Source organism: the organism of the source record quoted next, unplaced genomic scaffold (genome assembly GCF_019419815.1).
Source record: "Pyrus x bretschneideri cultivar Hongxiangsu unplaced genomic scaffold, Pyrus_bretschneideri_v1 Contig16, whole genome shotgun sequence".
NCBI classification, from domain to species: Eukaryota; Viridiplantae; Streptophyta; class Magnoliopsida; order Rosales; family Rosaceae; genus Pyrus; species Pyrus x bretschneideri.
This window is the reverse complement of record NW_025999457.1, coordinates 955,086-969,441: the sequence shown is the minus strand read 5'-3', so window position 1 is coordinate 969,441 and position 14,356 is coordinate 955,086. Positions and strand designations below refer to the sequence as shown.

Genomic DNA, 14,356 nt, shown 5'->3' with positions numbered 1-14,356 from the left:
TCGACCATACCATATAATGCTACTCAAAACTACGACCAATGTTTATAGGCAACAGTGTCTTGGAGAGCAGCTGATTACTAGGACTTGAGGGCTGTCTTTTTTATTTTCTATTTATTTCAGTGTGATTGGTCAAGATAGTAGTTATCCTTGATATGCAACTTATTGCCACAGTCCCACTTCAGCTTTTTCTTGCATTGAGCTTTCTGTGCTAGTTATTAGTTAATCCTACTAATCCGAAGCATTTCTGTCTAAGCAGCTACTACCTAATGTGGTTCATTATTGTGACTGACAATCACTTTGAAGTTCCTGTTCAAATCAGTAAAGCCCTACGAAACAAGGGCCATGTCCTAAGCCTTTTCCTTCTGAAGCTATTTGCCAGTTTATAGTTCAACGCATGAAGAATTTGAGGGAAAATGAAGGCACTCGGGAGATTGTGGCAGTGAGTGATTCAAGAAAAAGGTGGGTTTCCTGCTGGTTTCTGAACTGGTGCTATGGAAGTGATAATCCAAACGGTCCCTTAATAAAATGACATTCGTGAAAAGAAAAACGTTGTCAGTGTATACTTGAATTTGTCTTATAAGTACAATGCAGAGGTATGAGATAAAAAATGGTATTTTATTGATCGCATTCCAAAATTGATTATTTGATACATTTTTCATCCATACAATTTAAAATTTGGCAAGTCGTTATCAAAGTTGAATTTGAATGGCGATTAACAAGCATAACAATATCGTTGAAGGTGATGCGTCTTTATGCTTAACAGCAGCTGACGTCTTACTGCAAGTTTTTTCGCGGGGTTAAGCGGTTTGTAAAATGTGTACAGGTGTCAGCCAAATAGGACAGGGACAGGGAGGGACAGATAAAACTGTGACAGAAGAGTTCAACTCGTTCCGTTCTTGCCTATGAGCAGAAGAACCCCACTGCCATCCAGCAGGACCAACACTGATGATAATCGTTTCCCCACTCCGAAAATGGGAAGCGTAAACAACAAAGCCCGACCATTCAGCGCGCAGCACCACCAGCAGCCTCTCTGCACCCGCACTCATCAGATCGGAGCCCTCCTCTTGGTCGCCGCCACCTTCTTCTTCACCAGTCTCTTAAACCGCTCCTTCCGCCCCTGCGCCTCTCACTTCCCCGCCGTAGATCTCCTCCCCAATTCACTGGAGCTCCGTCCATGTCACCGCGGCCGAGATCTCTTGTGGCCCCAACGAGGGTACGGCCCCCAACTCGACCTCAAGATCTACGTCTACGATGACCGCGAGATCGACGGCCTCAAGGCATTGATGCGCGGTCGCGATGGTGTCATCGACCCCAAGGCTTGCTTGAAAGGCCAGTGGGGCTACTCAAGTAATTTCCTTTTTTTCCCACTGTTTTTTGCTTTGCTTGAAATTTAAATTTCTTCAATTTTTTAGTCGTTTAATGAACTTAAATTTCTAAGAGAATTTAATTTCTGTTGAATTATTGGTCACGGATTTTGTGTTTTGTCACTTAAAAACTTGCTAATTGATGAAAAAAGGAAACTTTTTGAAATTCTTATTGCAAGTATGTGATCAGAAATGTGGCCTTGAATGTGGTTAGTTATGAAATGTAGGTTAAAATACACAGGCTACTGCTAAATTCGAGATTCCGGACAAGGAAGAAAGATGAAGCAGACCTTATTTTTTGTGCCTACAGTATACTAAATGCATTCGGATGATGGGGGGTCTTAATGATAAGGAGATTAACCAGACATATGTGAAGGTAAATTCTTTTTCATTTCCTTTGAAAACTTTTAGCCTACGTGTTTCTTGTATCTTTGCGTAAGCTTAAATCCTGTTATGTGATGCTCATTCCGTCAAAATTTTCCTTGCAGGTGTTAAGTCAAATGCCATATTTCAGGCGATCTGGTGGCCGTGACCACATATTTGTATTTCCAAGGTAGAGAACTTGTTTCCTAATGGTCATTAATGATTTTTCGTTTTGGTTTTGGCCTGAAATCATACCTTGTGCCGGCGTTAAATCTTTTATTTGGGGGATAAGCATAACTAGACAAGTAGTTGTTTTTTATTGTATATATGTATCAGAGCAATATTTGGGACATAATTTTGAGCACACATGTTGGAAGAAGGCTAAAAAGAAACAACTAATATGAGTCTTTAGCTCAGTCAGTACAATGAATTAACTGAGTGGTTCTGGTATTGCCCTATTTGTGTGATTTGGGATGTAAGACGCTTAAATCCTGCAGATCCTTTTATCTGACCTAGGATAGAAGGAAGAAATCAGATCTTAAACATTATATTTTTGTTGTCATTTTTATGGAAATGAAGATTTCGGACTTTCAATTGCATGAAGATTCCATGGAAAATGTGATAAGTTTATTATATTTCCCTATATTTAATTTTGAGAAAATTGTTTAAAGTTTATCATAACAATGCGATGGACTTGTCAAAAGTTACTGCTTATGAAAATTTTGTTCTTCTGAAAATAATATATCAAACTTTGTCAAGTTGTTCTGTCAATGATGCTCACTTTCTTGCTTTCTCAACTGCAGTGGTGCTGGAGCTCACTTATTTAGATCTTGGGCAACATTTATAAATCGTTCCATTATTCTAACCCCTGAGGTATTTCCGTATTCCAGCTTATCTTTTATGCTTAAGGTATTCTACAAATTTTGCAGTGCTACTGATTGGCCAAAATTATCATTATGGACATAACTATTTAGTATCAATCAAGTTGACCTCAAACACAGTTGTGATGTTATCAATTTCCACGTTAGGAATCTGTACATGTCAGAGGCACAGTGGTGGTGTTATCAACCATTGATTGTCAAACCTCATGCCTTTTTGTATTATCACTATTTGATATTAAACATTACCTTGTATGAATAAATAGGTTCTATTGCACAAAACAAAATTAAATTTAGTGCTAGATGTGTTTGGAATGTCACAATCTACTGTTGCTATTTCCAATGAAAGTTAAGTGAAAAAGAGGGCAGGTTTGAATTGTTTATCTTAGAATAAGTTGAGAGGGTTTTAATATACGGTGGTATTACATATCCAATATTTGACTGTATATTAGAAGATTCCGCCTAAAATAAGTTATCGTTAAGAAAATAAAGTTCAACTTGTCTCATTGTCACTCTTTTTTTTCTTTGTTTTTCATATATAGATCATACATGTAACATGTTTCATATATAGGATGTACAAGTTTCTTTGGTATCTGTTGTTTCCACATTTCAAGAGTTTGGTATTGGCATTGCTACGCTAGTTGTAATTTGTTTGATTGCATTAAAGATAGTTATATATAATGTTTGTGCAGGGTGATCGGACTGATAAGAAAGATACAAGTGCCTTTAATACGTGGAAAGATATCATAATTCCTGGAAATGTTGAGGATGGAATGACTACAAATGGGCCCACCTTGGTCCACCCCTTGCCTATATCAAAGCGGAAGTATCTAGCAAACTATTTAGGCCGTGCGCAAGGAAAGGCTGGCCGTCTTAAGTTGATAGAGCTTTCAAAGAAATTTCCAGATAAGGTGTATTTCCTTGTATGACATGAATTGTGGAATTTTATGCATGTGATGTTCTTCCAGCTTTGATGCGGTGTTCATTTTAAATATGAAGTTTAAATATTTGTAGGATTCTACTTACCCTCCAGATATTTGTTGATTCTGTTAATTGGTTATCCACTTATAAAGTTTGTGGAACTAGCAAACGAAAGCACATTTGGTGCATTTACTTGATAAGCACATAACTAGTTGGAACTTGTGAACACTAAATACAAATAGCTTGTGTATAATCTTTGAAATATTTTTATGTGGATTGAAGAAATTGTGAAGGCACAAAAAAGGTACCAACTTCATGTTTCACCAACCTTACTGAACATTTGACTCTGGACATTGGCTTTGAGCTGTAATTGATTCGCTAGACTTTCGCTATGTTAAAGACCTAGACCTTCTCCTTTAGTTTAGGCATTTGTTTTGTTTGGTTTGGTGGAATTTGTGTTTGTTTTTGATTCAAATGCCTGATTTGTATCATTGGACATCATTATCTTTAATTGGTAAATTAGTACTTTAGCTTTTACTCTGTTATTAAGGAGAGATATTCAAATATGCTTGTTGATATTATAAACAGTTGGAATGTCCGGAGTTGAAGTTCAGTGGCCCTGAAAAATTGGGAAGGATAGATTACTTTGAACACCTGCGCAATGCCAAGTTCTGTCTTGCCCCACGCGGGGAGTCATCATGGACTCTTCGATTTTACGAGGCTTTTTTTGTGGTCTCTCCCTCTATCTCTCTCTTGCTCTCTGCTTTTTACTTATAAGTCTTTTGGTCATAGATTTAATGCTTTTCTTGCTGCTGCAGGAGTGTGTCCCTGTGATATTATCAGATCAAGTGGAACTGCCCTTCCAAAATGTTGTAGACTACACCCAGATATCAATTAAATGGCCATCTACTTTAATAGGTCCCGAGCTTTTGCAGTACCTAGAGTCACTACCAGGTCAAATGCAGCACTCCATCACATCTTACACCGGGTTAAATTTTGTTTCAGCATATCGAAGCTTTCTTCTTTCTGTTTTAACGTTTTGCTTCTTCGTTATACCTCTCCTGCAGATAAAAATATAGAGGGGATGATAAGCCGGGGAAGACAAGTACGATGTTTATGGGCGTATGCTTCAGAATCAGCTTCGTGTTCGGCAATGCATGGGATTCTTTGGGAGCTTCAGAGGAAAGTGAGGCTGTTTCACCAGTCGACGGAAACATTCTGGTTGCACAATGGATCTGTTGTAAATAGAAACTTGGTAGAATTTTCTGATTGGAGACCGCCGATGCCTTTGCCTTGACTATGGCATGGAATCATCTGTACAACTTCTTTCTATAGTTTCTCTGTCGTTCTAAAATTCAAATCATTTTTTTCATATCTAAATTTATTGTATTTTGTGTATTGATAGTTAAAAGTGTTTATACTTTTCAATTTCCCTCCTTGTATAAAAAAAAATGTAATCGCCAATGGGCTTTATTTATTGCAGATGATATTTTACTGCAGTTGCGGAAAACAATCATGTCTATGCATTTTAGTGTCAGTTCAATTTTAATCGATCTCTTTCTCAGCTCATAACTAACAATTTGACATATTAATGCTATTCTTCGTTAAAAAAAAAAAAAAAAAAAAAAGATTAATTTATCACAAATGATATAAAGTTCCACGTGTATTCTTTGGAAAAATCCAAGATTTGTGCACCACAAATACTAAAAAAATCAGAAGCACCGAGAACCTCAACTTCCACACGGTTCTATTGGTCTTAAATTTATCTGGTCGCAAGCTGAAAAATTTACTGAAATTCTCGCTTGTTTCTTGTGCTAGTAAAGTGGTAGAGGAAATGACAACAGCCTTGCTTACCAGTTGCAGATTTTCGCACAGTTTGGTTGTGCAGTCTGCATTTGAACGTGGAACTTGCAGGACAAAAGCTGCCTCAAGTTCAACAGAAAATGGTTTCGTTGAGGGAGAAGCTGATAAATTCTCCGGGATTTTGAAGAGACGATCAGTGTTGCTGTCCGCAGGAGTTTCTTTGCTTTCTTCTCAAGTGTTTGGTTTTCCGAGAGAGGGATTGGCAGTGGTGAAACAAGGTCTTCTGGCCGGGCGGATTCCCGGTCTGTCCGAACCGGATGAGCAAGGTTGGTATCCTTTCCTTCATCTTACACTGCTCATAGCAAGTTAGCAACAAAATCCTGCAGTCTCATTCACTGTGAAGTATATGCTTAGACAGGTTGGAGGACATACCGGAGACCGGATGAGAAGTCCGGAGGGCACGGCGTTGGTTGGAGCCCTATCATCCCTTATCTCTTTTCAGTTCCTCAAGACTGGGAAGAGGTAATAATCCAATCCGTTAAAGCCAAGAGCTTACGTTGTACATGATATTTGTGTTGCTAAAGAACACTGAAAGATTCAAGCTTAAGCTTTCTTGTCTTGTATCTTCTCCCCTTACCTTCTGTCTGAGAACTGCCTCAATTTTACGTATTTGTCTTCTATTCCATGCATCAGGTTCCAGTATCAATAGCGGATCTAGGCGGTACAGAGATCGATTTGAGATTTGGTAGCCCCAAGGAGGGACGCATTTCTGTCATTGTTGCTCCCGTTCTGAGATTTGCAGATAGTGAGTCTTGAAACAATCAACATTTCTCAGTTTCTTTCAGCAACAGGACCTAAAAACTTAGACGCAAGTGCAGTTCTATTAGTTGAATCAATCTTAAACATGAAATCTAAACTTTGGTTGTTGCGCAGATCTTGATGGAGATGCCACAATTGAAAAAATTGGACGTCCAGAGACGGTGATCAACGCATTTGGACCGGAAGTTATTGGCGAAAATGTTGAAGGAAAGGTTATGAGCATAAATGTTGCACAAGACTCTGGAAGAACATATTACCAGTATGAGTTGGAGCCACCACATGCTCTGATAACAGCAACTGCAGCTGGGAACCGCCTGTACTTGTTTAACGTAACTGGAAGTGGTAAGGATACTTACTCCACTTTGACCTGCTGCTTTTTATGAAAAAAATAAATGATTCAGTAGCCATACCTGAAGACAAAGTAACCGTTCACTTGCTTTGGGTTTTGTAGGTCTTCAGTGGAAGAGGCATTACAAGGACTTGAAAAAAATAGCCGACTCCTTTCGTGTCGTCTAAGTGATCTTTTTTTGTAACACGACTCATGAGGTAGCATCAGATGAAATTCTTCATTTTGGTTTTCATACGGGTAATATACACAAAGGGAAAAGAACGAAAGTGTCTGCAGCATAGATGAGTTCGTTGTTACGAACATTGGCAAATTGTGTTGAATGTGCAGAATACCTTTTTACTTCTATTGCTTACATCAAATCACCACATATTGCTTACATGTCTACAAGTGCATTCAGAACTATCTGACTAAGCTTTATACTTCTATGGCCTAACATTGAATGTATATCCTTGCCAAGGTCCAACAGCCCAGACTAAGCACAGGCAGATAAAACGCTGACAAAAGTAAATTCATCTGGCTTAAAGCCTTCAGCTTGCATTTTTTTTTTTTCAAATGCTTCTCAGGACTTGAAAACTTGCCCGCATTTCGCATACATGTCAACCAGTGACGTGCCAACCAAGACATCAGAATTCATTCCAGACTTGATAGACTCAGCGTGCAATTCCTTCCCATGATCTATGCACGGAAGAGAAGCACGGCCTTGACGAATTCGGGTGTACACGAGAAGCGCCTCCGTGGGTGATCCTTGAGAGTTGAGAGAGGTGATTCCTTAGAATTTAAGAGACCAATTTGTAGGATTTGGTTTTTGCTTTGTTGTGCAGAAATCATGGATTTGTTTGGGGTACTTTGGATTTGAGGGGATTTGGTTTTGGTTGTTTTGAGGAGGGTAGTGGGGATTTTCGTATGGGATTTGTGGCATGGTTTGTGATTCGAACTTTGTTTCCACTTTGCCATAAATCTTTTCCTATCCATGTTTTTGTTTTCATCTCACACCAAAATTCCAAAAATATTATAAAGAATCAATTGTGATTTATAAATAGGTTGAAACTGGTTACTCGCATGTTGACTTATATTAACTTGTTGTTTAATGGGTGCTTAACGGATTGAGTCAATAACATGTGATTTAACAAACCTTGACTTGAAACTAGTTATTTTCGTATTATTTCGTGAATAAAATTGTCTCTACCTTCTCCACACTTTTCTTAATTTTCCAGCTATGGGATAAAATGAATTGAAAAATATCAAATGATAGAAATTAACATCGTATGTGAGAAGTAAAATGAGTGTGCGAAAAAGACCACCATAATAAAACTATTAGAGACCAATAAAAAACAAGTTTTGACTTGAAGCAGATTGATGATAAACTACGTACGTAACTTGCATAAGGTCGTATTCTAACACAAATTTACGTACATAATACTACGTTGTTTATCAAGCAAATCCAATAATTCAATTAATTTCAATACTGCGTGAATTCGTGAAATTAGCCAAAAATGAAGAATTTGCTTCCCTTACGAGAGTTCATCCTGGCGAAATATAAAGAAACAAATAACCATGTGTGTGTATAGAACTACCTATAATAGAATCTTTTTTGTCAATTAAAAAAGGGTGACTATATAGTCTTATATCATACCAAAAAAATGATGGGCAATAATGTAATTTTACATATCCAAACTTTACTGGTTGTTATTTAAAGTCTCACCTACAGGTGCGGTTAGATATATCTAATATTAAAAAAAAAACGAAAAAAATAAAACAAAAATCTCTCATTCCCACTCCCACTCTTTCTCCCTCTTGCTTCCCATTTTAAAAACAAAAATAAAAAGTGTTCATATACACAAAATGTGTAGCATATGGTATTTATGAAGTGAAGGAAAAAAAAGCTTAGGTTTTAGCTTATGCCAGTATTTCCACGTTATTAACACTAAGATCAATATTGTAGAAAGAAGAAATGAAGATGATCGGAAAGAAGAAACTTAGAGAAGAAGACAACTTGTATTTCTCAGAAAAAGCAACAGTACTTTACAAGAGAGGGAAAATCCCTTTTTATACATTCTGTTTACAACCGCTTAACTTAACTTGTAAGCTTCTAATGACGTGGCACATAATGATATGGCACAAGTGTACATGTCATCTATAGCCAATATCTTCGATCAATCATAACTAGGACTTCCTAGTTTAAGATTGGTACAATGTTTGATGAAGTCAGGATCATGTAATCTTTAGTTAACACATCTGCCACTTGGTTTTTTTTGTGAAAAATGTACTGGACTTGAAAATCCCCTCTCTGAACTCTTTCTCTAAATAAATAAAAGTTGGTTTCTAAGTGTTTAATCCTAGAATGTTGAACTGGATTGAGACTTAAGGCAATAGCAGACTGATTATCACAATATAAAAGAGGAGGCTGATGTAAAACCACACCCATATCCTTCAATATCAACCGAATCCAACAAATATCAACTGCTGCATTAGCTAAGTTTTGTATTCAACCTCAGTAGAACTCCAAGAAACAGAGTTCTGCTTTTTAGATTGCTAGGAAACAGGATTATCACCAAGATAAATCACATAACCAGTAACGGATCTTCGGGTATTGACATCAACTGCCCAGTCTGAGTCACTATAGGCTCTAACTTCTACCCCAATACCAGGAGAAAAATTCAAACCACATTGCATAATGCCATGAAGAAACCTGATAATTCTTTTAACCAAACGGAAATGTATATCAGTTGGAGAACTCATAAACCGGCACATATTATTGACATCATATACAATATCAGGTTGTGTAAAGATCAAATGTTGCACATCTCTAATTAGACTCCTATATATAGTGGCATCAGGTAGCAATTCACCTTCATGAGTAAGAATTGATTGATGTGGCACACAAGTTCTAGAACAAGGCTTACAATTATCCATCCCTGCCTTATGAATCACATCTTTGATGTACTTTTCTTGGTTTGCAAAAATTCCTTCAGATGGCTTATAATGAATTTGTAAACCTAAGAAGTAAGTTAATTGCCCCATGTCCTTAGATCAAACACAACAGCAAGATCATCAATTACGTATTGAACATAGATGGTATTAGATCCTGTGATGATGATATCATCAACATAGAGTAAAAGAATGACCACCTCTATTTGAATTGTGTTGACAAACAAGCTAGAGTCTGAAAGAGAAGTCTTGAATCCAAGCATAGCCAAATAACCTTGTAAACTTGTCATTCCAAGCCCATGGTGCTTGTTTAAGACCATACAAGGACTTGACAAGTTTACAAACATGATTAGGACATTGAGAACTGATAAATATTTGAGGTTGCTTCGTATATACCTCTTCATGTAATTCTCCATGCAAAAATGCATTCGTAACATCAAGTTGTCTAAGAGACCACTTATTTGTAGTTGCCAAATCTAAAATAACTCGAACAATGGTATGTCGTACTATGGGACTGAATGTCTCTGCGTAATCAAACCCTTTTTCTTGACTAAAATCCTGTGCAACTAACCTAGCTTTATGTCTAGAGAGAGAGCCATCAGGATTCCTCTTTAGTGTATAGACCCATTTACAACCAACAATATTTTTATCTGGAGGTAAGGGAACAAGGGTCCAAGTACCTTGAGAATGCAAAGCATCATACTCCTCTTACATGGCTTGTTGCCAATGAGGAATTTGAGAATTAATCCTGAAAATAGAGTCACTCTGCCCATTGTAGTTATTATGTCCATGATAAAATTGAAATTCCATCATAAGACCAATTGATAATATGAGGAGTAACTTAAGACCATATATAAAAGCCCATAGCTAAGCCAATCCCTCACCGATGTGATACAAATTGTCCACGCATCATCAACTCTCAACACATGTTAGTGGGTGGTTTCATGTTTTTGCTTCATTTTTTTTTAATAATTTTTTTATTAAAAATATAAATTAGTCATTCAAATAAAAATAATATAAAAGACCAATAGCCACCCGTGTATGCGTGTGGCACGATGCTAGTAATATATAATGGAAAAGGATCCGGATCGTGACCGTTCATCGTACATCATGCGGTCAATTTTCGTTAGGTACTATTTATATTTAATTTTAAATTTTAAATTTTAAAATGATTTCTGATCGTACGATATACGATGAAGATCGTGATCACAGGATACTTAGGATTTCCAGAAAAAAGATCCGGCAAGGATCCTTTTCCATATATAATGATAGAAGTTGAAATTTCTTAAAAAGAGAAAATTAAGTAGAGCAGATGTCTGACCATAAAAAGTAGCTAGAGCGGATGTGCCCTGTGCACACATGTTGAAAGGTTCCGAGTTCTGAGTACTTCTCAACCCGATTATACGAAAGGGGATGCACATGAGCACGAGGTTCGGATTATCTTATCCATTACCTGCCATTTAGACCGAAAGCAAACGTACGTACAACCATGACAAACTAACTGCAATTTGATGCTGCTAGTTGAAGAAACAACATTATATATATTGAAGAAAGAGGTTCCATTATAAAATTAAGGAAACTTTAACGAAAAACTTTCGGTACTGTTTATTTAACGAAAACTCACATTTTTACACTAAAAAGTAAAACCTAATACTATTCACTTTATCCTTTATTTTGTCCTTATCGTTAAAACTTAAAGTTTTCAAACCCTTTTCATTAGTTTTCCTTAAAACTAATTGATAATATAAGAAGTAGTCCAACCTCATATAAGCCCATGCAAGGTTATATTTCTCCCATCAATGTGTAACTCATTCTCAACACATCCCCTCGCATGTGGCAAAATTTTCAAGCCTAACACGTGGACAACACAACGGGATGACGTAGAGCGCGTGTGGTCATTGGGCTTCACACGTGGGACAACCTACTCTGATATCATAAAGAAAGTTGAGGTTCTATCATAAAACCAATTAGCAATATAGGGAGTAGCCCAACTTCTTATAAGCTCATGCAAGATCTCTCATCCTACCAATGTGAGACTCATTCTCAACATATATGACATAATTTTGCCAAAAAATATAAAAAGAAAGAAAGAAAAACGTTAATGTATTTGACGACCATGTTTGAAACTTTCATGCAGTATTTACCTATCTCGTAGGGCACTACGCCCATAACGGCTATATATATCCAAATGAAGGATCAGATAAAGATTCACCTTATTAATGACGACTAGTTGCGTCCATAACTTTGATTGCCTGCGCGATGTTTATACAAATAAAAAAAATGGGATTGCATTGGCCATGAAGGTTGTTTCATTCATTCCTCTATCCTGCAGCAGGTAGGATGTCGACGATACACTGAGCTACACCTTAAAAACCAGTGATGCAAAGAGTCCTTCCCCTCTAGGGCAATGTAGCCTTCAACATCTTCAATACCATAGACTCAATTGTACTCTATGATTTGGACCTTGTCCGAGTCTCTCATCAATACTGAAATATATATGGTCCTACGTGATAACTAGGGCATCCTTTGTTCTTTTAATAGCATTATAATTCGTTGCATCTATATCAATATTTTTTTCCTAACTTATTATTCACTCAACTGTATGTGTTCATTTGTAGCAAAGGATAGGCAGAATATCTTGACCTTTGGTGATTCTGCATGGTAGTTTTCAAATTCCAACATTTTAAATAAAAATATTCGTGAATTTGTATATATATATATATATTTTGTAAACTTGATATCAAGTTTCAACAGTCTTTTTTCGGGTGAATGAGAGTAACTTGATATGTTGGTTGCTAATAGAATCCATCAAATCTTTAAATTAATTATACATGTGCATATATATCTACCTGCTGAAACCAATTGATAGTAGCCTTACGGTAATGATATTTCCAAACTGAACAATCACATCACTTGCATTGGATTTTCCAACCGAAAACGAAAGTATCTCAGTTGAGGTTATATGTTCTTTAATTCAAAGATTACAACTTCGATTGATGGCAACGCTATCTATACGGACATGCACCAAAATTCAGTTTATGAGATTTGAACTTGAAATCCCTCTTCTGATAAAGTAAAAATGAATATCACCTAGTGAAATAATCCGGCCGCCGACATTCGGTTGCTCAAGATCCCAAAGTAGGCACGTATAGTTTGTGTTAAAACAAATGCTTGTGAAAATTTTCTGATATAATTCTTCTCCTTGTGGGAAGCAAATATAGTAGGAGTTGGAGAACTACCGATATGGTCGCGGTGTCATCTTCTAGGTCGGGGTCATCTTCTTGAGTCTTCATGTGGATCGAGGTCATCCTATGGGTTTGGCTCATCTTTTGGGTTGTCATCTAGGTCGAACTTTTCACCGGTGGGCAGGAATACCTGAGCATTGCTTTTAATCCTTCCGTGCCAAATGATCTGATCGTCACGCCTATATGGATTAGACCTCCATTTGGGAGACTTAAAACTAACGTGTGGGTGGTGCGTGGACCCAAAATTCCAAGAGGGGGGGTTGCTGGGATCGTGATCAGGGATTCGGATGGGTGCTATCTTGTGGTAGCGTCAAGAATATTTGCAGATGTCTTCTCACCAGCTCATGTTGTGGCGTTGGCTATCCGTGCTAGGCTTGAGCTGGCGGTTGAAAGGGTTTTCTAAAATGTTATTTTTGAGAGTGGTTCGCTTCAAACCATTTCAGCATTGAAAGAGCCGTCTATGGATTTGTCTCACTTGGCGGCCAATTGTAGAAGATGATAAAACGTTGCTGCATCCGATCTCTGAAGTCTTTGCTACCCACATCCGCAGCCAAGCCAACAAAATAGCTCATGGGCTTGCTCGTTTTGCCCTCCACGGGGTTCATGTACTTGGCTCGATGAACCTCCTATTGTTATTTGGGATCTCCTTGAGGATGAGCGTTCCAATCCTTGTACTAGCTATCCTTTTGGCCTTTAATGAAATACAATGCCGTCTTTTGATCCAAAAGGGCCGAGGTCTTGGAGAACTGTCAATACACATTTTATATTCACTTTTTCATTTGACCAAATCAAAAGATGAAACGTGTGAATTGACCATTTTATCTATTTCGTGAGCGGGTAATGTTAGAGAGATCAAATTTCTAAGTTCAATTTTGTAAATCAAGTGATTTGATATCTCTAACACTATCATTCATGAGTACCTAAGTATCATTCATTTCGTGTGAGTTGGGCACTTTATCATGTGGCATTAAATAATAAATAAATGGGGTTGTGGAAAAATTAGAAGACCCAAAATTTGAATTCAGGATAACTGTTCGGGAAGAGTTGGCTATCCCACTCTCCCCACTTCTTGCCGGCAGCTTCTCTTTGATAGGGAGGGAACTACTAATAACACAACGCTAAGATGTAAATTACCAAAAAGACCTTGCAGTTAAAATAAATAAATTGTCAACTTTGCCAGTAGTTGTAACTTGCTTGTCTTGATCTCGAAAAATTATAGAAAGACTATTGTAGCTAGTTCATTCACTTATTTCACATTACCCATTTCAAAATTTCGAAATTTTTAGTCTGTTTGGATTCAGAAATATCGGAAGCTTTCAACATATCAGAACTTTTTAGAAATTAACAATTTCATCTTTTTGTTCAAGAAATATATCATTCTTTTTCCTCGCGTCAATCTTTAGATAACAAAATGACGCCTCTACAACTCAGCATCCACATAAATACTTTCATCTTCTTCATCTCAAATTTAGTTTGGGTAAATTACACTTTCATACCTCAGGTTTGGGCTCTATTTCAATTCCTCACAACATCTTTAAAACATTTCACTTTCATACCTTAAATACTATTTTATTTCAAAATAATACCTTCGTTACATTTTCCATCCATTGATCAGTTAAATGCTGACGTGACTGCCACATATATGTCACGTGGTTGCAAAATGTCTGCCACATGGCAAATAAAAAA

General features: G+C 37.1%; 2 protein-coding genes across 3 annotated transcripts; both read left to right on the top strand.

The window, feature by feature from the left end:
- The first annotated feature begins 898 nt into the window (after positions 1-898).
- LOC103933063 (probable glucuronosyltransferase Os01g0926700) lies at positions 899-5,025 on the top strand. The gene is given in 10 exon segments (XM_009342711.3): positions 899-1,340; positions 1,342-1,347; positions 1,592-1,669; positions 1,672-1,740; positions 1,853-1,917; positions 2,531-2,600; positions 3,298-3,516; positions 4,115-4,258; positions 4,345-4,480; positions 4,594-5,025. Coding segments are annotated over 10 exon segments (1,455 nt in total). The 5' UTR covers positions 899-902; the 3' UTR covers positions 4,824-5,025.
- A 134-nt stretch (positions 5,026-5,159) lies between these two features.
- LOC103933062 (psbP domain-containing protein 4, chloroplastic) lies at positions 5,160-7,534 on the top strand. Of its 2 annotated transcripts, XM_048580787.1 has the most exons (6): positions 5,160-5,655; positions 5,748-5,851; positions 6,023-6,134; positions 6,263-6,490; positions 6,600-6,694; positions 6,955-7,534. In XM_048580787.1, the coding sequence occupies exons 1-5, from the start codon at positions 5,361-5,363 to the stop codon at positions 6,662-6,664; spliced, it is 804 nt and encodes a 267-aa protein (XP_048436744.1). In that variant the 5' UTR covers positions 5,160-5,360; the 3' UTR covers positions 6,665-6,694; positions 6,955-7,534. The 2 variants fall into 2 exon arrangements, with proteins under 2 accessions (XP_048436744.1, XP_009340985.1); XM_009342710.3 differs by lacking the exon at positions 6,955-7,534 and having other exon boundaries at positions 6,600-6,836.
- The last annotated feature ends 6,822 nt before the right edge of the window (positions 7,535-14,356 follow it).